Source organism: Homarus americanus, unplaced genomic scaffold (genome assembly GCF_018991925.1).
Source record: "Homarus americanus isolate GMGI-L3 unplaced genomic scaffold, GMGI_Hamer_2.0 scaffold36188, whole genome shotgun sequence".
Taxonomy (NCBI): domain Eukaryota; kingdom Metazoa; phylum Arthropoda; class Malacostraca; order Decapoda; family Nephropidae; genus Homarus; species Homarus americanus.
Window position 1 is genome coordinate 5662909 of NW_024718183.1, and position 24624 is coordinate 5687532.

At 42.8% G+C, this 24624-nt stretch overlaps 1 protein-coding gene across 1 annotated transcript in view; it reads right to left on the minus strand.

Moving 5' to 3' along the window:
• Positions 1-576: 576 nt before the first annotated feature.
• LOC121859337 overlaps positions 577-24624 on the minus strand; it is a 73783-nt gene continuing 49735 nt past the window's right edge. Inside the window, exons 3-8 of the mRNA XM_042356132.1 lie at positions 12552-12712; positions 11977-12072; positions 6957-7065; positions 5987-6147; positions 3382-3514; positions 577-2146 (exon numbers count right to left, since the gene is read on the minus strand). Coding sequence (XP_042212066.1) covers positions 1761-2146; positions 3382-3514; positions 5987-6147; positions 6957-7065; positions 11977-12072; positions 12552-12712 — 1046 coding nt within the window. The 3' untranslated portion in view covers positions 577-1760. The remainder of the gene's footprint in view (positions 2147-3381; positions 3515-5986; positions 6148-6956; positions 7066-11976; positions 12073-12551; positions 12713-24624) is intronic.

Sequence of the window (24624 nt, forward strand, 5' to 3'; positions counted from 1 at the left end):
AGATGGATGATGGGGAGGTGGATGATGTAGAGGTGGATGATGGGGAGGTGGATGATGTAGAGGTGGATGATGGGGAGGTGGATGATGTAGAGGTGGATGATGGGGAGGTGGATGATGGGGACATGGAGGATGGGGAGGTGGATGATGAGGTGATGATGTGAGGTTGTGAGGTGAATAATGTAGAGGATGATGGGGAGGTGGATGATGTAGAGGTGGATGATGGGGAGGTGGATGATGGGGAGGTGGATGATGGGGAGGTGGATGATGTAGAGGTGGATGATGGGGAGGTGGATGATGTAGAGGTGGTTGATGCGGAGGTTGTGAGGTGGATAATGTAGAGGTGGATGATGCAGAGATGGATGATGTAGAGGTGGATGATGTTGTTGTGGATAATGTGGAGGTGGATGATGTGGAGGTGGATGATGTAGAGGTGGTGATGTGGAGGTTGTGAGAGGGATGATCTGGAGGTGGATGATATGGAGGTTGTGAGGTGGATGACGAGAAGGTGGATGGTGGGGAGCTAGGAGAACGTGGTGGTAGGGAGGAGAAACAGTGGGGAGAAGTGTTGTGGTGAGGAATGGGGGGGGGGGGATAGAGAGACGAGGAAAGTCGGCAGTAAATGTCTAGATCAACGTTCTCTCATAACTGCTCAAACTGAGAGAACAAGAGATAAAATAGGAATAGAATGTTTATAAACGCCTGTCACACTTTGCGGTCATGAGAAGAATGTGATCAAACAGTTTACCAACGTTACATACATACATACATACATATCTATATATACACAATACATTATCTAAATCTCTTCACAAAAACAAATATCAGGGAATGAGCAACTGGACATGGAGTGACGTCATTATTCCTTCTCGATATACTCCACCAATCACACGCATTCCTATGACGTCATTCATTATCTTGTTAATAATAAACTGTACCTGATCCAGAGTTAACCAAAAACAGGTTCACAGTAAACTTCTGCAGCAACAAAGTGGTAAACCACAAAGCAACACCAACGCAACAAATTAGTATTTTTTGAGTCATTTAGGGATTAGTTGATAAAATAGTGTTTACTGTACTGTCAGCTGACCATTGTTGATGAGGTCACCACTGCGCTGTTTACTCTATCACCAAACAATATGAATTTGTCAACAAAACTGATGTGTAATGTTTTTAAATAGTTTGAGTCAGTTTCTAGGTCACTGTTGTACACAGCTCTGTTGACGGATGCTGACATGTGGTATTATGTAGGTCACAGACATATCCCATATGTCTGTGACACATCCCACATATAATGTAGGTCAGAGACACATCCTATATGTACAAAAGAATTACACAATTTGGCCGACATCCGCTTAGAGTTAAGCTGTATGTGTACCAAGGGGAGTGACCTCGTGTTACAAGTGGGGAATTTTGTGTTGGAAATTGAGTTGTTTTTGTGATCATATCCAGGAATAATGATCCAAATTACAGAATACAATAAAAACGTATTTGTTGTGGGTAACTTGTCGACATAAACAGTTTGTGTTGTTCACTGGGGGCTGAGATGAATGGCTTTTTGGTGTAAAATAATTTGCCTCATCTATTTTATCTTCGTTATTACTTAATGTACTTGTTGAATAAGAGGATTACAGACGAAGGTGTAGATAAAGTTACTGCTGCAGAAAACACAACTGTACAATGGATTAAAAAACTTCAATATTACTGATCATTGGCCAAGCGTGTATGTACAGCGATAGTGACCACCGCCCGCTGAGTGCTGACTAGGGCAGCTGGCTACAACATGTGTAAGTTTGGTCTAGGTAAAGCGGGTGTCTCGCCCGCCCACACACACCGTGGGCAGCGCCAGCGACCCATCTTCGTGCACCTGATGGTGCTACTCCTGTTCCGCCGTGATGATAATGATGGTACACCTGTGACAATGTTCTGTCGGTCTCACTCCGCCCTCGGGATGACACCAGCGGCGGCAGTGTCGGGGATACACCGAGGGCAGTAGCCAAGGCAACTGTCCCTTTCGGCAGTGTCCAGGAGATGGTGAGGGCCACGACCACCTGCAAGATGAATGCCAGGGCCGCCAGTGCCGTAAGAGAAGGGGGGTTGAGCCCCCGGCAGGATGATTCACCGTGTTGCATGGCCGCGGGGTATTCTCCTGGGGAGAAACACCTTACTATCATACTGAAACATTGTGGTGGTATCAGTAGGTGAGTCAACACCTGACTGAGGAGGCATGAGATAAAGATGGTTTGTGGACCTCGTTGATAATAACATCATTATAAACAACGAGGAACTTCAGAGAAATAATAACATTTAGTACAATTATTAAAGACGGACAATCATACGTGAGATGAACAAGCCTTACTTCCAACACTTGTCACGGTCATCAGTGTTAGTGTCTGTATACTGGGGGTGTGGGTATACTGTATACTGGGGGTATACTGTATACTGGTGGTGTGGGTATAGTGTATACTGGTGGTGTGGGTATAGTGTATACTGGTGGTATACTGTATACTGGGGGTGTGGGTATACTGTATACAGGCGGTATACTGTATACTGGGGGTGTGGGTATACTGTATACTGGGGGTGTGGGTATAGTGTATACTGGTGGTATACTGTATACTGGGGTGTGGGTATAGTGTATACTGGGGGTGTGGGTATACTGTATACTGGTGGTATACTGTATACTGGGGGTGTGGGTATAGTGTATACTGGGGGTGTGGGTATACTGTATACTAGTGGTATAGTGTATACTGGGGGTGTGGGTATACTGAATACTGTTTTTTTTTTCATGGAATTAGCCCACCAGGGCACAGGTCAATGACCCACATCAGGGCCTGGGGGGCGAAAATGTAATAATAATAATAATAATAATAATAATAATAATAATAATAATAATAATAATAATCATAATAATAATAATAATAATAATGGACCATAAATAAATCCAAAATCCAAAAATATGACTTATAGTGAGAAACGATATACGTATACTGTGTGTTGTGTTGTGTTGTGTTGTGTTGTGTTGTGTTGTGTTGTGTTGTGTTGTGTTGTGTTGTGTTGTGTTGTGTTGTGTTGTGTTGTGTTGTCAATGGTAAGAGAAACAATTGAGACCCTGCAGTTGGGTGTAAATGAGGCAGAAAGTCAGATCATCAACCTGGGACTTGGTCACATATGGCAGCAGGGTCTACCATTAGACAACACATTATGCTGCCAATATCTTCCCAGGCGGTAGTACCTCCCTATTTGGGCGTACTGGTAGTATACTTGTCTTATACTGGGTACACTTGTGGTATAATGGAGGTATGCTGTCAGTGCTGGTGGTATATTGGTGGTATACTGGGTGTACTGGTGGTGTACTGAGTATACTGGGTGTACTAGGTGTACCACCATTGAGAACATGGACCAGGATGGAGGCTGGCTTGGTGTTGAGGGGGGCGCAGGTGAAGCTGCTCGAGTGCAGCCTGCTGGCGCTTGTCACCATCAAGACGCTGGTATGTTCATCGCTCTCCACTACCACACTCTGTCAACCACACCACTATGGTTACTTCACTACCACACTCTGTCAACCACACACGACCTAAGTGGCTTCACTACCACACTCTGTCACACACACGACTATGGTTACTTCACTACCACACTCTGTCACACACCACTATGGTTACTTCACTACCACTGTCAACCACACCACTATGGTTACTTCACTACCACACTCTGTCAACCACACGACTATGGTTACTTCATTACCACACTCTGTCAACCACACACGACTACAGGCCACTTCACTACCTCCTGTCAACCACACACCACTATGGTTACTTCACTACCACACTCTGTCAAATTCACACCACTATGGTTACTTCACTACCACACTCTGTCAACCACACACGACTATGGTTACTTCAATTACCACACTCTGTCAACCACACACGACTATGGTTACTTCACTACCACACTCTGTCAACCACACGACTATGGTTACTTCACTCACTCTGTCAACCACACACGACTATGGTTACTTCGTCAACCACGACTGGCGGTTGGGCTTCACTACCACACTCTGTCAACCACACACGACTATGGGTTACTTCACCACCACACTCTGTCAAACTCACACTGACTCCAGGTTACTTCTACTCACCACCACTCCCTGTCAACCTACTACTCAATGACTATGGTTACTTCACGACCACACTCTGTCAACCACACACGACTATGGTTACTTCAATTACCACACTCTGTCAACCACACACACGACTATGGTTACTTCACTACCACACTCTGTCAACCACACACGACTATGGTTACTTCACTACCACACTGTCAACCACACACGACTATGGTTACTTCACTCACCACACTCTGTCAACCACACGACTATGGTTAAGCTTCACTACCAATAATCTCTGTCAACCACACACGACTATGGTTACCACCACACACACTGTCAACCACACACGACCATGGTTACTTCACTACCACACCCCTCAACCACACACGACTATGGTTACTTCACTACCTCACTCTGTCAACCACACACGACTATGGTTACTTCACTACCACACACTGTCAACCACACACCATGGTTACTTCACTACCACACTTGTCAACCACACACGACTATGGTTACTTCACTACACACACTCTGTCAACCACACCACTATGGTTACTTCACTACCACACTCTGTCAACCACACGACTATGGTTACTTCAATTACCACACTCGTCAACCACACACGACGGTTACTTCACTACCACACACTCAGCCACACACGACTTACTTCACTACCACACTTGTCAACCACACACGACTATGGTTACTTCACTACCACTCTGTCAACCACACACGACTATGGTTACTTCAATGACCACACCCCTGTCAACCACACACGACTATGGTTACTTCACTACCACACTCTGTCAACCACACAATGACTATGGTTACTTCACTACCACACACTGTCAACCACACGACTATGGTTACTTCACTACCACACTCTGTCAACTACACACGACTATGGTTACTTCAATTACCACACACTCTGTCAACCACACGACTATGGTTACTTCACTACCACACTCTGTCAACCACACGACTATGGTTACTCTTCACTACCACACTCTGTCAACCACACACGACTATGGTTACTTCAATTACCACACTCTGTCAACCACACGACTATGGTTACTTCACTACCACACTCTGTCAACCACACACCACTATGGTTACTTCACTACCACACACTGTCAACCACACACGACTATGGTTATTTCCACTACCACACTCTGTCAACCACACACGACTATGGTTACTTCACTGGCTCACACCCCTGTCAACCACACACGACTATGGTTACTTCACTACCACTCTGTCAACCACACACCACTATGGTTACTCCACTACCACACTCTGCCAACCACACGACTATGGTTACTTCACTACCACACACACTGTCAACCACACACCACTATGGTTACTCCACTACCACACTCTGTCAACCACACACCACCATAGTTACTTCACTCACACACACTGTCAACCACACCTAGGACTATGGCTACTTCACTCACACACACACTGTCAACCACGACTATGGTTACCTCACAACCACCACTTTGTCAACCACATACGACCATAGTTACCACTACCACACTTGTCAACCACACGACTATGGTTACTTCACTACCACACTCTGTCAACCACACACGACTATGGTTACTTCACTACCACACTCTGTCAACCACACACGACTATGGTTACTTCACTACCACACTCTGTCAACCACACACGACTATGGTTACTTCACTACCACACTCTGTCAACCACACGACTATGGTTACTTCACTACCACACTCTGTCAACCACACACGACTATGGTTACTTCACTACCACACTCTGTCAACCACACACGACTATGGTTACTTCACAACCACACTGTCAACCACACACCACTATAATTACTACATCTATGAGAGTATTAACCAAAATATTTACCCCAGTCCCCTCCTCTGACTCGTAGTTGATCATCTCGTTGCCGCGGTACCAGAATACGTACGACAACGCTTCCGTAGTGTGGTGCATTATACATACCAGACGTAGGATGGAGCCCAGTTTGACGTGTTTTTCCGGGGCTCCCAAGATCTCTGCCTCCGCCTCTGTCAGGGATTAAAACATAAACAACACATTGGTGCACACGTTAACATAAGCAAACACTGTGGTCTATAAACAGCGTAATAATGTACGCGTAAATAAGAAGCACAACATTAAACTGGAAAAAAAAAACAATTATTGGCACATTCTTTGCGGTGTTGGGAATGTGGTGGTGTTATTAGTTACAGTAAGACAAAGGATATTGACACTAGCAGCTGGTATAACGGGGTGCTACTGAATAAAAGTGGAGGTGGGAAATGTTTTTGTCCACAAGAGACAAGAGGTAGGAAAAGTTTGTGTTTTCGAAGTGTTGAACATTTGGATTCGTGTGAGCGATGCAGTCCAGAGCTTGATGCAGTGTTGTTGTACCATTTAGGTTACTAGTTTTATAGAAACACGTAGTTAAGCATTGGGCAGACAATGGCAAGGTAAACTTTCATTCAGTTTAGTGTCGGTAGGGAGAAAAGAGTGTAGCCAAGAACTGAATCTTTAAGGACATTACTGTAGTAGGTACTATGATGTACACAAAACACAGGCCTAATACATCTCACAAAACACACTAACCACTGTACCAGGTGGAACTGTGGCCGACTGTACAATGTTCAGTAGCTAAAGCAACTATCTGTGCAGGAGGGGGTCGATATGCTCCGAAATTTTACGTGTGACTAGTGACAGCCCTCATATACCAAAATTTATCGTCCATGGTCTCATATTGTTTCCCACAAAGTATGCACAGTTAGTTGTTTTAGTTACTGTACATGTGGCAATGATTCCTGAAAACAAAATAACTGAGAGAACAGGGGTAGATACTCACCCACCACCTGAAGGTGAACGAAGAGAGACGTGGGAGGGTGTGAGGATACCTGACACTCATACACCCCGGCGTCCCTCGGCTGCACGTAGCGGATGTGAAGCTGCCAGTCCTGTGGGGGAGAGGAGGGTGACGCTCTATCATGTACACACACTGAGGAGGAGTGAGATTAATGGTGATGAAGAATCCACCATATTAGACTGAAATCTCTCACATAGCACAGAACTTTCTCAATACACATCGTGATATATTCACAATTATAACAACCGTTGTTCATAACTTCCTACCTACAGTCATCAAACATTATCATGTATAAAACAATATCATGAAAGCATCATGTGAGATTATCGTACAACAATAAGACAGCTGGGTTGCCCTGGTAGGTATGACAAGCTGCCTCGTGCACCTCCTCCTCCTCCAGGCACGAGGTGCTTTACCCTTCACCCAGATAGGGCGTTCATGCTCTCAGGGAACACAGGCCATTACTAATTTGCATTCCATGTAAGTTACGAACCATCCCTGTTGTACAAGGAGCCCACACGGCGTTTGGAGGACAATAATAACATTAATGATATAGTAATAATAACAATGGCAATAATAATAATTATATTAATAATTAAAGCATGACTCGGCTAAGTTCATACTATAAGTCAAGAAATGTTTCTGAAAAATCCACTATAGAATTTCTTTTCCTTATTAAATAATATTAAAGAGAGATACACTTTCTACTCATTACTGTGGTTGTGTAATGAAAACACCACATACATATAACGTCTAGAGAGAGAAAGAGGGAGGGAGAGGGAGAGAAGGATCTAGAGAGAGAGAGAGAGGGAGGGAAGGATCCAGAGAGAGAGAGAAAGGGAGAGAGAGCTAACTTAGGCTTGGAGGGAGGTCTTCTTTAAGTATTATCCCAGATCTTTGTTGATCCCTGAGGGAACATAACCCCTGCACGTTCACCAGGCGTGTGGCAGCGATTGTTGCCTCTTTCACTCTCTGATGTGGTGCTGCTGGTGCTGCTACTTACACCCACTGTGGATGAGACCTTGACCTGTGACCTTGACCATGACCTATGACCTTAACCTGTGACTGTGACCCTTGACATGTGACTTTGACCTCTGATCCAGACTTATACAAAGAATTTTAGCGAGCGACAGACCACCAATTTCAAGAAACTATTTAGACTTAATATTATCATAACATGTAATGAACTTGTATTAATGAAACGGAGGTGAAATGCGTGTGGCTGAAGCGTCTACGAGATAAGAAAGATTTAGAACAGGAGGAAATGGCCAATATATTCCTTTACATGTTTATTGTTGGCATAATGAACAGAGTTAGTGGAGTCGACCAACACACATACACGAAAGTTTACTGAACCTCCGTTACACTTTACAAAAAAACAAAAACATTGTGTATTTGTTTCATGTCCAGAAATATTAAAAACAAAAAGTTTCGGAAAAAAGAGAGAAAATTGTCCCAAGTTGATTAATAGTCTATCATTAATAACATCATATCAATATTTCAGGGGCCGACATTTATACATGACATTTATAAATCTATTATCATTTACAGTTTTGTTTTAGAAATTATGTTGTGTCAGTTTTTAAATTAGTTAATAATACAACTTAAGTTTATCCTGTAATATTTTTATGTGTGAGTAAAGTTTTCTGTTTCATGTCGCTTGATTCACAGGGCTCAGACATCTCACTCAAGGGGTTAAGTTATCGTACTCAAGAGGTTAAGTTATTGTGCCTAAGGGTTAAGCTATCGTACTCAAGGGGTTAAGTTATCGTACTCAAGAGGTTAAGTTATTGTGCGCAAGAGGTCAAGGTATTGTACTCAAGAGGTTAAGTTATTGTGCCTAAGGGTTAAGCTATCGTACTCAAGGGGTCAAGGTATCGTACTCAAGGGTTACGTTATTGTGCTTAAGGGTTAAGTTATCGTACTTAATGGTTGAGTTATCGTACTCAAGGGTTAAGTTACCGTGCTCAATGGGTGGCGCTGTCGTACTCAAATGGTTAACTTATCGTGCTCAAAATATCAATGACCGAATTCATTGTATTCAAAGAGTTAACATCGTATACAGTTGAGGTTAGGTTGGTTTAGCTTATGGTAATCAGGACACAGCTTAAACTGTGTCAAAACAACAACCTTAAGCTAAATTTAAGCTGTTAGTGACCTTGTTTGTGTGTGAGAGTTACTTAATGACCTTGTTTGTATGTGTAATGCAGTAAAGATTATTAGGAAATTATATAAAAAGACGTCATCCTCTCTCTCTCTCTCTCTCTCTCTCTCTCTCTCTCTCTCTCTCTCTCAGCTCGGGTTAAGGCCAGGCTGCTGACAGACTCTTGTTCACAGGCGAGTGTGTGTGTGTGTGTAGAGCAAACAAGAATTTTGTTTACCTAATATGTGAGAAAAAGTTATTATGTAGAGTTGTGATGGAGCAGGTGGGAGGGGTTGTGTTGGGTGGGTGGGGGTTGTGATGGAGTAGATGGTGGAGGGTTGTGATGCAGATGGGGGGAGGTTGTGTTGGAGTAGGTGGTGGAGGTTGTGATGGGTAGATGGTGGAGGGTTGTGATGGAGCAGATGGGGAGGAGAGTTGTGTTGGAGTAGGTGGGGAGGGTTGTGATGGAGTAGATTGGGGAGAGTTGTGTTGGAGTAGGTGGTAAGGGTTGTGATGGAGTAGATGGGGGGAGGGAGTTGTGATGGAGTAGATGGTGCCGATATAGTGACTAGGATACGGTGAAGGTGACGATACAGAAACTAAGGTACAGTGATGACGACGGTACAGTGAAGGTGACGGTACAGGAACTACGGTACAGTGAGGGTGACGGTACAGAAACTACGGTACAGTGAAGGTGACGGTACAGGAACTACGGTACAATGACGGTAACGGTACAGTGATGTTGATGGTACAGGAACTACGGTACAGTGACGGTAACGGTACAGTGATGGTGACGGTACATAAACTACGGTACAGTGATGGTGAAGGTACAGAAACCACGGTACAGTGAGAGAGTGAGGGTACAGTGGGTATGGTACAGTGATGGTGACGGTACAGTGAAGATGGCGGTATAGAAACTACGGTACAGTGATGGTACAGGCGGTAGGGTACAGTGTGTGTGTTCGCCAGTGGAGGAAGTCTTATGAAGGGAAGGAAGTGCTCGCTGGCTCTCTCTCTCAGGAAGAACCTCACCAAACACTCTTATTTAACCTTTCCGTTGTATTATTGTTTTATTTATTTGTTTCTATCCTTTTCATTCCTTTATTTATTCTATTATTTTCTCTCGTATTCATTCTTTATTCTCTCTCTCTCTCGCTTTTGTCTGTTATTTTCTTGTTCGTCTTCTACGTTATTGTGGTTATTGGTTTGTATATGTTTCTTTATGTAATTAGCTACAGGTAACGTGTATATAAAGGTAAAGTACCTAACCAAACCATAGTAAAGCTTCGTATGATTTTGTAATGAGGGAAAGTTGTGTCCAGGTGAGGCTGACTAAGGTACACTGTGACAGGTAAAGGAAAGGTTGAACTAGATTGGGGTAAAAGCTTGAAGGAAAGAACCGGGTAAAACTTCGGTGTAAATATATATAAACACAACCCAAGAGGCCGTGTAAACCTCTTAGAGATCTGTTTACTCTGTTTATTTTGGTCTTAGTATGTTTTAAACGTCATGTTGGTATCGTACACTGATTATAGTTTGATATCAAGTTGACTATCGTAATGCGCATGATATCTCTCTGTTCGTGTGTTTTTTTATATATTACTGTGTGGAGATTTATTGTGTAGTTCTAGTAATATTTTAAGAACATACTTGGCTTTCCTTTGTCCTCCTCTTAATACTCCACACAAAAGATCTTTATTCAACAACACAGCTCAAGAATTAAGGTTCCATTCAGGTCTTGATTCAATTGAGCTTCACTTTACTTGTAGCGTCTAGTCAGTCTCATATATTTACTTTCATATGGATTTTTATCATTTTTTTATTGTTTTAAGTTTTTATTTATTTATTTGTTCCAGTAGTGATAAGTTTCATTGGGTATTATTATTATTATTATTATTATTATTATTATTATTATTATTATTATTATTATTATTATTATTATTATTATTATTATTATTACAATATTTCTCTGGTCTGGCAAGAGAGGAATTGACTTTTATACAACAAGACACACCTAAGGTAATACACACTCCCTCCACGAAAAACACATATCTCCACTTTGCATTTTAAAAAGATTACAAATTTCCAAATAAAAGTTACAACACGGAAGTAAGAGAGATAATTATATTTAGATGTAGTGGCTGAATAATATATAAATAACAAGCTGGGATACACGAGAAAAGTTTAGGAGAGAGTTTGAACTCTGTGGAAATACATAGTCAATGGAAATGACAATAGAATGGAAAACGAGTCGACGAAACAATAGCTTACAAGAGGATAAAGAAGTGGAACTGAACAATGGAAGTTAATGAGGCTATTGGTTCAAAGATTAATACCTGTAGTGAGATGGATGAACTGTTCAATATCACGTCACTATTGTTCAGGGTAAAGCGAGGTGAAGCGTCCGACTCCCCACGACAACAACAAGTGACTACCTATTGTACCTTGCCGTGCAGAAGTAGTGGGAAATAGCACTATAACCAGTGTTCAGAATACAACAAGTAGCACTAGAACCTGTGTTCAGAATACAACAAGTAGCACTATAACCTGTGTTCAGAATACAACAAGCACCAAGAAACTTTCCTTCCAACTGCAACATAAACACGACACTGAACTATCTTACAGTGGCAGCAGGAAGAAAACTTAGCTGCCTTTAACTTAAAACAGGAAGAACACCGCTCTCCTTCCACAACCAGAACGAGGAACTTCTTTACTGCCAGACGAGTTGGTAACTGAAAGATTCTGCCTGACTTACACCGAGTAGTAAAAATCAGTTGAAAAAGCCAACTCGACCTGGCAATTGCGGCAAGAGATGCAGGTACTAGAACGAGTTAAACACTTGTACACGTGTTTACTTACCCAGTGGACGTAGTTGATGGAAAACCTGTCGTCGCTGGAATGTGTATGTAGCCCCACCGTTAGTAGCTGGTAGTCCCTCTTCCTCACCCACGACACCTGTGGCATACACGCGTCTAATTACCTCATATTGGCTGCAGTATAACTTCATGTGTGTGTGTGTGTGTGTGTGTGTGTGTGTGTGTGTGTGTGTGTGTGTGTAGCTGTGTATGTGTGTATATATGTGTACATTGGCAAAAATACACCTAGTATAATCATCCCAAAGGTAATTTAACCCAGATCTAGTAAACAGGAATGTTGATGTAACGAGCGGACGATTAAGTTATCTAAAATTGTAAAAATATTATCCAGTAAATTATATTCATCCCTGTTAAAACACTCATAACAACAGGTCTCTCTAGTAGTACTCAGCAGTGTCCCAATAGTACTCCTCAGTGTCCCAGTACGACTCAAGAGCCCCCCCAGTACGACTCCAGAGCCTCCCAGTAGTACTTAAATACCTCAGTAGCACTCAACATTTTCCCAGTAGTACTCATCAATACCCCAGTAGTACTCAAGAATCCCCTAGTAGTACTCACCAATCCCCCGGTAGCACTGGAGGTCTTGCAGTGAAGAATGACGGCCGCTCCCACTTGACCCGTCACTACGCTGTTGTTTTGAGTGACGAAACGATCCTCGGGGGGCACCTTCACGCCTAGCTGTCCCAACTCCAGCTGATTGTTCGTATTACTCCACTGGGCTGTAGACAAGAACACTGTTGTTAGGTACTTGGCTATATTATAATACCTGAAATTTTACCTTAGTTTCCCCTCCCCTCCGCCTCTTCCCTTTCCCAGATAAATTCACCTGATGATAAACACCTCAATGCTACCTGTTGTGGGTTAGGTTAGGTTAGGTTAGGTTAGGTTAGGTTAGGTTAGGTTAGGTTACTCTGTGTCTAGGTGCGGTTTGACCCTCTTGTTTACATCACCCTGGATCTCCTGGAGTGTAAATGTAAATTCATTAGTGTTTTTTTCACTATAGAGTTGAGTTGTGGATGTATTTTTTTCACACGTATTATCTCTCGTGCTGAGTTGAGGACAGGAGACAGGAAAACCTCGGGTGGTAAGGTATATTTAGTGCTGATTACCAAGCAACGTATACAGACGTATTATTTCTTGGGTACAAAGCAATTATTAGCCCTTTTTTTCTCTCTCTCTCTTTCTCTCTCTCTCTCTCTCTCTCTCCTCAGCAAGAGTTGAGTCCAGTGTTCATCCGCCGAGGCTGATGATGCAGCGAAAGAAAACATTAGTTGCTTCGTGCTGGTAGTGAAGACCCTCTCGACCTGCTAACCTAACATACTGGCGTGTTTCTCTCTCTCTCCCTTGGTTATATTACGAGGTATAAGCTCTGTCTGTCTGTCTGTCTGTCTGTCTGTCTGTCTGTCTGTCTGTCTGTCTGTCTCTCTGTCTGTCTCTCTCTCTCTCTCTCTCTGTCAACTCACACACCACAGCGGCTGACGTCCTCAGTACTGTTAACTCCTCATTGTCATCACAATATATGAAACAATTTTATTATCCGTGTCCATGGTCGTGAAATATGACCTTACGTCCACTTAACACCAAGACGATATGGTCAAGACGCCTGTCAGTGATTCACCACCTCCCTGAACACTTTTTATAGGTGTAAACGGGAAGATAGGTAGATATTGTTGACTACCTATTTGATTATAAACAGTAGACACAGGTAGCTGACACACTATGCAAATTTATAAACATTTCAGTACAGATATGTATTCATAGATGGATACTCAGATATTTACTATTACAGAAGCTTATACATATACATTCGATATATGTATTAATATCCATATACATACGGATATACATATTAATATAGTTGTACTGTATTGTTTGTTAATCCGAGTGAATAATATGTAGTTTATGTGCAGGACCTCGGTAGACAGAACATATATGTGTGTGTGTGTGAGTGATTCTAGTAAAGAGGTTGATGTGTGTGTGTGTGTGTGTGTGTGTGTGTGTGTGTGTGTGAGTGATTCTAGTAAAGAGGTTGATGAGAGAGAGAGAGAGAGAAATTGCTTCCCTCGTATAAATCAGCGAGGAAGTGTGTGTGTGAACCTGACTACTTTATTTTAAGGTAGTGAGAAAAAGTTAAGTTAGGTTAGGTTAGGTTAGGTTAGGTTAGGTTAGGTTAGGTAGAGAAACTTTAAGGTAGTGAGGTAAGGTAAAGAAGTAAGGTATGGCGACCGAGACGATACGACCCTTGGGATGAAAAAAATAATACAATTAAATTTATAAGAGCGTGTGAGGGTCGTCCTTTCCCTTACGTTACCCAGTATACAAAGGAATCAATTCATTACCACCAACAAAAATCAATTCTCTGACAGATAATGTAAGTGAAAATGATTTATTGACAAAAAACTGGATTAAAATTTTTTTTAGTGTGTGTTTCCCTGAGTGCCAATACCCAATCAGAATGTCCAAGAAAATGCCATTCAGTATCATTCTGTGTAGTCGGCATTTCTCATTTGTTTACACTTTCTTAAGGCTCTTATTGGTTCTCGAATTGAAATCATAGCAATTACTTGGATTATTTAAAAAAAAAAACAGCCATTCGTGAATATATAATTATACCAAACGTTTGTTTTATTTTATGTTTATTCTACCACGTAATGAGTTAACGATAATGATTTTGAAACAGGTAGAGGAGAGGAAGCTGAGGCTCCGTGTGTGTGTGAAGGCTCTGAGTTGTGGGTGATTGTGGCTCTTAGGTAAGCCTCAGAACTCACCTGTGCCTCGTGCTGGGTGAAGGAGGGGTGGGGGGACGGTGGTGAGGAGGGAGGATGGTAGGGAGGGAGGTGAGGAGGGGGGGAGGGGTGGTAGGGAGGGAGATAGAATGATGTTTAGTGATGAAGAGGAAAGTATGATAAGATTTTATGATAAATTACTAACCTGTATTCATATAATTACATGCAACCAAAACAAACATACGAGGCAGAAACAAACACACACACATCAGATATTCTCCACTTACAACCCCCCCTCCCCCATCCCCCCTCTCCCAATCCCTCCAACATTCAGCCACTTATTGAAATGTAGTTCCCTCCCTCCCTCCTTCCCTCCCTCCCTCAGACGCCCGCTGGTACTCCTTAAGAACCCAGGTAAGTCATAAACATAGGTAAGTGTGGCCCCTGGTGGTACCTGTTTAAGACACACACCTCGTGATTACCTCAACCATGGCCACCTGGTCAATACTGAACCAGGTAATGCCCGGGCAACACCTGATGGCTGGTGTATTGATCCTCAGGTAACTATAGTGGCTGGTGATCCTCAGGTAACAATAGTAGCTGGTGATCCTCAGGTAACAATAGTAGCTGGGTATTGATCCTCAGGTAACAATAATGGCTGGTGATCCTCAGGTAACAATAGTAGCTGGGCATTGATCCTCAGGTAACAATAGTGGTTGGATATTGTACCAGGGGGGTGGGGGGCTCATGGCTGGGTATTGTGTTCTTTGTCTCACTGTAATGGGGTGCGGGTGATGAGAGAGAGAGAGAGAGAGAGAGAGAGAGAGAGGATGTAAAGAAACATTATTACATTACCTGGTGACGTAAACATAAACATTATAATGCAGAATATTTAAAAGACAATTTGGTGGGTTTTATTGTTTGTTACATTACGGGTTATATTAAGATAATTAACATTGTAAGGTGATTAAGACACACACACACACACACACACACACACACAGTAATTACATCCTAGGTTGGGGTGAGGGGCGGTGCTCATCGTCACCTGTTTTGGCTAATTATCGTAAAATTTTGTGACCATGAATATCTTCTCGAAATTCTGGGAACATATTAGTGGGGACGGAGGTACTGGTGGTGGTGATGGTGGTGGTAGTGGTGGTGGTGGTGGTGTGGGAATTAATGAACAGAATATAACGCTTTTTAGTGTGACAGACAGACAGACAAAATTATTTAATGAAGATAGTTTATTAATGATACAAGTCATAAATATGTATGTATGTATGTATGTATGTATGTATGTATGTATGTATGTATGTATGTATGTATGTATGTATGTATGTAATAATAATACTAATAATAAACGGTTTATTAATAGAGTTGCAGCCGGTGGCTGAAAATATACAGACTTACATTAGATTTAGACATAATGATATAATATGCATTGAATATATTTACAGGGCTGTACAGTACATAAATCAGGAGTTGTTTATTATTTTAACAATAGATGGGATGGTGCTGTTCTTATATCTATCGGTGCGGGCTCTTATGGGCTGAATTTTGTTGTAGTGGCGGACTGCGCGAGTTGGGTGGGGAGCTGCAGGAGGTGGCGATGGCGAGGGTGGTGCAGTAGTCCACGGCCAAACCTTTCCAGTGCTTGGTGGTGGAGGTCACTGAGGGATGGCATTTCCAGGGTGGAGAGAGCGTTGGTGTAGCCGGAGTATTCTTCGCCGAGCATGACTCTGCAGGCCCTCTTCTGTACCTTCTCTAGCTGACGTTGTTGGGTGGAGTTGAGAGAAGACGACCAGGCTGGTGACGCATACGTTAGTTTGGGGAGAATGTATGTATGTATGTAATTAATAATAATAATAATAATAATTAACGGTTTATTGAGAATTTTTGCAGCCCGAAGGCTAAAAATATACAGTGGACATAAATGACTTATTAAATACATTGGTGGTTTAACAAAAGCCTTCATTAGAGAAAGGTGAAGGAACATACAGTGAACATACAGATTAATGTTTACAGTGGAGGTCACGTAGATCATGTGAGCTGAGGTGTTGAACAGCAGACACGTAGTGTAGTAACTCCCTCACAGATGGTGTTATGAGGGGCATCACGTGGTGCAGTAATTCCCTCACAGATGGTGTTATGAGGGGTATCACGTGGTGTAGTAATTCCCTTACAGATGTGTTATGAGGGGCCTGACGTGATGCTGTAACAACTCATTCACTATGTGGTGGTGTAGCATCCTGGGGACACCACGTGGTCTGAGGTGTGGTCCCAGGCCCCTCTATCGTGGAGTCTCAGGGGAATTACCACTGGGTACCTGGGACCTCACTGTGTGAAGGTTAGCTTGGGGACGATCCAGCTGTTACTGTTGAGTTGTTTTTCACTGACTTAAGCACTGGTTACCACTATTAAACACTGGTTCCATTCCTTTCCTAAATGATATAGTAATTTCTGTCGAGAACTTGTTGATATTCCGGTGGGGAGGAGGGGTTCAGGGGAGGGAGTTGGTATGGGCCAACATAACAGTTGACCTGGCTGCTGCCAGAGCAGAGCCAGGTACGTCTTGACCCTTCGGTGGTCAAGAACGTATTTATGTATGTCGTCTGTTACTCCAGCTGGGGTGGTGGTAGCAAGAGTTAGTTTCATCTGTCCGAGAGAGAGAGAGAGAGAGAGAGAGAGAGAGAGATATCGTCTTTTCTTAGCAAATTTTAGGAAATATATTCACTCCTCAACAACAGAAACAAATGAGCAGCTTCATAATGTCTCAGCTGAAGGAACACCTCGGTAACCAGTGAACGGAGAGATACACTGAAGACTCTCCTTTACAGTCAACACAAGCAATCAACAATGTCTGGTGTTTCACTGCATCTCACACTGTTAATGGAAGCTATTATAAACTAACGTTCATCCACTTCCTGCCCGCAGAGGCGCTCTTTTATGGCCAGATCAACAACGCTCGCTTTGGTTATTAACACACTTGGCAGTCTTAATTAGTGAGGGTCTGCCCTGAGGAACACAGCGACCCGCTAATTAACCTAAGTTATGAGCCAAGCAGCTCACAGCCCAGGGTGCATGACACAGCACGTTTGGCTCACCACAACATTCAAATATTATGTTTACAGGTGTAGGGCAGCTGCTTCAGCACCTGACCACCTGTTATACAGTGACAACAGCAGAGCTTTCACATGGCTCTCATTTATACCCAAGTGCGGTGTTAGGTAGTAGTGGGTCACCATAGCACTCGCAGATAACATTACACCAACTCTCTTCTATTAGTGCTCATCACCACATTAGCACTCGTTATACTGCTTCTACACACATGTGAAGGCGCTTGACACGTATACAGGCGCTACTTCTGAAAACATGTTGACGCTGTTATTCCGGACACAGTTCACGCCGGAAAACTGGTGAAGATAACCTCAAATGTTGGGCCAACGGAAGGGGTACAGCAGCCCACCTGGACCATGTCTTATGTGGTGAGGTGGGTTACTTATCTCACCTGGCGATTTACCTGTAACCTGCGCACACCTATCCTCAACACACACACACACACACACACACACACTCTACAGGCGTCAGCTGTGGCGACGAGGTAGCCGCCCTAGACACACACGTCACAAAGACGGACAAAGAAACTGATAGACAGAAAATCATATCCAGACAGAAAGCGTTAAGACAGAAAGAGTTATGACAGACAGGTATCAAGTAACGTTAAATTACTCCGGCACCAATTAAAAACACAAGTGAAATAACGTGACCTTTAGAACTCTTGCCCATTGAAAGCTGCCGAGTAAATATAATTATCTTGCTTTTTGTCAGTTCGTTGAAGACTTCTGTCAGGTTAATATGAAACTGCAGACAACAACAATTATAAAAGAATCCAATTCATACGTCTTTTTCCTTGGGGTCACTTCTCAGAGCTCATTTAAATTATAAATATCTCCAAGAGTAAAAGTATCCAACTCGTTCTGATATTCGCTAAAGTCTTCCGTGTAATTTAAACCAAATTCTTAGACTCCTGAAATAAAATCTTCAATAGTTCCTCCCTGGCTACAACCCTCACGCACGCTGTCAATTTCAGGAAAGAGGGAAGACAGTGAGTTAGAGGCAGCGAGACTTTCCTGACGATGCCTCGCGTGACGCCGCTCCTCCAGTGCTGCTTATTATACCCTCAACCACTCCTACTGCTCTGGTTCCTGGCACTCTGGCCCCTGGCACTCTGGCTGCTTCAATAATATTATTGTGTCCTCATTTCACTCTTACTGCCCCAGAATCCGATTCTTGGCACTATAGCTCTGTAAATTACGGTATTCTGATGTCTCGCTCTCTGACTCCTGGTACTCAACTCTTGGCACTCTGACTTGCCTTGAGTCGTGGTACTCTAGCTCACCGTAGATCTCACGCGTGTGTCTGAGTATGGTACACCAGCTTATGTGTGACCAGGGGATGTTTACTGCGTCACTCTTACCAACAATCAGTGTATGGCAAACACACAGCTAAATACTGTAGACCAAATCTGTCACTGTGATATACCGGCGGCTTGTTTGTCCTGGACTTATACAGCTATTGCTTGCTTTTCTTTTGATTATTACAATCATTAATATTATGTTTACTATTACTCTCGTCGAACTGCAGCCTTCATTCCTGACATATGGATTTGTTATGCAATAGCTTTGATTATGTCTACGCCCTCACTGGTCCACACTTTGACGTCAATATGTGATTGAAATCCAATGTGAGATATATTATATATCTTTACATGCTTGTGGTAGACCCCAGCTGGCTGCCACATATCTACGGTAGACCAGACACCACTGTACTCTTTATATCTGTGTGTGGTATGTGAAGCCACACCACGTGACTGGAACCCTGACTTAAGTCTTAAAGGTTTACGGTGAGAACAACAGAGTTTATGGGCTGTCCCTAACGCCTTACTTCCTCCACGACCGAAAATGTCGTAACATAATTCAAGTGAGGAAAGAATTTCAAGTAATCTCACTTGGCATAAGTATATATCCACGCCACAGTCCCTGGAACCTCTGAGTTACTTGACCTTGAGCGGCACAAAAACAATAACAGGTGCTGCCACATCGACCCCCGATACACACCAGTTGTCATGTCAGCGGGCGGCCACAGTCACTCGCTCTCACTGACAAAGTGGATCTTATTTGTTGAGGGACTCCAGGGGCGGGTGAGAGCTCTGTCTGTGTGTTCATCTGTCTGCTCCCCTCTCGCTCTTTCCAGGGATAAGCAGGAGGATATAACCCTTGTATGTATATATATTTATCATGTATTGGACAGTTTGACAGTAGTAGTAGGACAATGTTTACACCAGGCAGTCCGTACTGTGTGTCATGTTGTGTTGTCATTATCTAAGGTGAGATATGACGCGCTATTTACTTTCTTCATCAAGTATAATATAGTTGATGCCATTATTTAACGAAAGTGTTAGCGGTGTGTGTGTGTGTGTGTGTGTGTGTGTGTGTGTGTGCAGCAATTCTTATTATAATTTCGCTCTATGTACATAATCTAATGACCCGAAATTCCGTTAAACTTTGAAAACAAATAAACGAAAAAAATACAAAAGGTGAAAATAGAAGAAATGAACACAAACAAACAAATATTCCTCCCAAATGACTTACGTTAAAACTTCTTTGACAGATTTTAATGTCAAGGGAATTTTCTAGTCATTTCCAGAGAGCAGAACATTCTCTCTCACGCGACACAAATCATTCACGGCTTTTTATTTAAGTTGTGGTGAGTACAGTACGTCTTCCTTGTGGCAGTGCACCTCGCTTATGTTGTTGTCCCTCCTCCTCCTCCTCCTCCTGTGATCTTATACCTCTTCCCAATCCCGTAAATTTATTTTGTGGTATGTTTATATTTACGAGGTCCTCAGGGGTCCTCAGGGGTCTTCAGGAGTCTTCAGGGGTCCTCAGGGGTCTTCAGGAGTCTTCAGGGGTCCTCAGGGGTCCTCAGGGGTCTTCAGGAGTCTTCAGGGGTCCTCAGTAAGAAAATAGTTATCAACATTGAATATTCTGAGATAAAGTTTCCTCGCTGTCTCAGTGTATAAGAGAGTCGTGGTCATTTCAGTGTAGTGTGCGCCGTGCAGACTGTCATGCTTTATGTGATGTGACTATTCTACTCCGGGTCAATGTCTGTTGTATATATAATGATAGAAATATCCCCAGTAAAGTGTATTCATTAATGAGTTATTTTAAGTGTGTATGTCCGACCATCTTCATATTCAAGATGTCCAACAAAAACAGTAATATTCTCAATGTTTCATTTTTAACGCTGCTCCTCATGGGGTTAACGAGGTATTGGAATGATCCTGTGTGTGTGTGTGTGTGTGTGTGTGTGTGTGTGTGTGTGTGTGTGTGTGTGTGTGTGTGTGTGTGTGTGTGTGTGTGTGTGTCCCCTTTTCATGATAACTCTGAGACGAAGGACCGCAGAAGGATGGGACTTGTTGCGTTTAATGACGACTGAAGGAGCAACAAAATATATATATGACTTTTTTCTATGACGTCAAGTCTCTCCAGAATATGACGTCAGATATGATGACTTTACGACACAAATTATGATAAAGGATTTTGAAAAACCTATTCACTTGTATCACAAATTAAATTTGCATAAGAGATTAACGATACAGATCTTTGTGACGTCACGTAAAACATTTGGTCATCTTAGGTCAAAGGTCAAGGTCAAGGTCAGAATGAGAAAAAACGTCAATCTTTTTAAATTTATTATCTCTCAGAAGATAATGGAAAATAATTCGTTCTTTCAATTGGTTATAAAATATAAACCTGAACGAACAGTGAAACGACGTCAGCACCTTGGGATTTCCTGTAGTAGGTAGTAGCAGTATGGCGGGACGAGATGGGTCGTCTGTGTTTACCTTAAGACTCTGACACAACAGGAACATACTTATAAAATTTCTATCTGAATGTAAACAACTATATATATATATATATATATATATATATATATATATATATATATATATATATATATATATATATATATATATATATATATATATATATATATATATATATATATATATATATATATATGTTATACTATATAGGAAGAATTACCTATTAGAGATAACTTATATGTATTTATTTATTATGTAAGCCTAACCTAACCTAACCTAACCAAACCATGGCAGTAAAGGATGTATCAAGAGACAACTCAATATGAACTCCGCTCACCACAGATAACTCTTTGGTAAATCACTTCACGATTTTTCTGAACTTTACATTAATATTCTTCTTTATTATATTATTTTTCTCTCCTTTCTATCCTGCAAGAGAGATCATGAGAGCTGCTTCCTCATGCCTGAATCATCCCCTGGCAGCTATTGGGCAAATCCCGTAGCAGCGCGGGTGGAGGAACAGAGCGCTATATCACCCCGCGACCATATTCCGGGGAGCACCTTATATTGGCCCCGCCTACTTTATGACCTCTCCATCACGCCAGCCATCTCTGAGTGCCAGTGTGGCCTCTCACAAAGTCTCCTTTTTCTGGTGATCGCCATTTATTATCAACCTCTTTTAGGGTGATGAGTTTGTGGTCATATTTGGCTGGTATTTTATTTAGGGAATGTTTTTATGGTGATTTTGGTTGAGGTAGATATGATAACACCACGTCTGGGGGAGGATGTTTGGGTGAAGACATTGTGTAACTTGAGTTTGGATTTTGTCTAACCACACATGGCGGTGAGGCTGGTTTAGGGACTCTGTATATAACTGATCAATCTTGTTGGAGTTGATCTTCTGGTGTTCCTGAATCGTGTTTATCCATGATCGATTTTTTTGGGTGGTAATTTGATCAGGTTTGTGAAAGAAGACAGTATGTTCTTCCTTTAAAGTTTGAACTCTGAGTCACGAGCAAAGAGACAATGGTGTTATGTTTACACGGCTCATGATAATGTTGGTGGACTAACTGGTTATTTGCCAGCTGTAAGTCGCAACACTGAGGTCACTGGTGATATAGACTAAGAGTATTCAACTATTTTCATTACTTCTCCTCGAAGAACCTTTGTCCAAGAAGTTAAAAGTTTTATAGTGCAGTTAGAGCAGTTGGAGTTCTTCGTTGACTCAAGACGGTGAAGCCTATTTCAGGAGGGACTGTCATGGTCAGATTGCTTCAGCTTGTGGGAGGTAAGTGCATTCCGTCTTTAGGGAGGATGCTGGCCCTCCTACAACGCTCAGACGCTCCTTTACTTGAGTGAATGTAAAAGCTTTGTTGTTTTCGTCGTAAAGTCGGGCAATTGAGCGGCTGCGTCTGGCTGTTCATGATCATGTGGAGTCGACGAGAATGAAGGCAGTTACTTTCTTATACATTGTTGTACACTGAGGAAACGAGTGTGGACGAGGATTAAGGCAGCACTTCAACTCCTCTGGGACATCCTCGTATCCAGAGAGAGACGCAAGATCCAGATGAAGGTCTGCTTTTGTCGGTATGGTTGTTGCTCTTTCCGGAATGTCACATCGTTCTCAGCAGCCAATGACCGGCCATCCTCCACCCCTTGCTTCGGGTTGGTTCCTTCCTGCTCGTTAAGTTAGTGGCAGTGTGTTGGCGTCAAGGGAAGTGGTAGGTTCTTCCAGCGTGCAGTAATCGTGCTAGGGACGAAATTGTTATTCTTTGTTGTTTATCTAGACACCTGTCTTTGTATCTAACATTGTCTGCCTCTGTCTGTCAGTGTAAATATCACCTCACCAAGGTGGTCATAGCCTTCCTTCTCAGCAACTTCTCAGGACAGTTGATCGCATATTCATGGAGTTTGTTAAAGTTGTCGACTCAACACAAAATTCCATTGTCGCTGCTACAGCTGCCGCCTGTTGACTGTCGTTTTTATCTGTGATCTCCAGTCTGCAACTTGTCCATTCTGCCGACTCTTCATAAATTTCTCTTCCTCCTCCTAATTGCTTCCTCGTGTTTGACGTTTCCAATATCCGGTGGCTGGAGTGTAGCCAGGAACTGTTATCTTACAAAAAAGTTCTCCATTACTTCTTTCTTACAAGAAATACTGTACACAGCCACGGCCAAACTTTAACTTGAATTTCTTCTCAAGTTGTTTGTTTGATGCTACACAGTCATGCTGTTTACATTTTTTTCTGGTGAAGAATTGTAGTTTGTTATTCAGCTCAACAAACACGGTTCATGACTAGCTTATTACCGCTGTACAGAGGTCAAAGGTCACCTACACATTATGTGGGAGACATGAGCCTCATAAATTATTCATTTGCGCTATTTTTACTTTCAAATAAATATCTGTTAAATTTTAAAAGTTTCATTCAGAACTTCACTATTCTCGCGGGGGAAGTTTGCAGGTGCTTCCCGTTAGTGAGGGAGGGAGGGAGGGAGAGGAGAGTGAGGGAGGCGGAGGAGGCCGAGAGAGGTGGAGGAGACTGAGAGAGTGAGGGAAGTGGAGGAGAGTGAGAGAGTGAGGGAGGTGGAGGAGACTGAGAGAGTGAGGGAAGTGGAGGAGAGTGAGAGAGTGAGGGAGGTGGAGGAGACTGAGAGAGTGAGGGAGGTGGAGGAGACTGAGAGAGTGAGGGAGGTGGAGGAGACTGAGAGAGGTGGAGGAGACTGAGTGAGTGAGGGAGGTGGAGGGCTGGTGGTGAGGTGGAGGTGAGAGTGAGGAGGTGGAGGAGACTGAGAGAGGTGAGGAGGTGGAGGTGTGAGAGGTGAGGTGGAGGAGACTGAGGTGAGGGAGGCGGGAGGGCCGAGGTGGAGAACTGGTGAGGTGGAGGTGAGGTGAGGTGGAGGACTGAGGTGAGGTGGAGACTGAGAGGTGGAGACTGGTGGGTGAGGTGGAGACTGAGTGAGGTGAGGTGGAGAGGTGAGGTGGAGGCTGAGAGGAGGTTGAGGGAGGTGGAGAG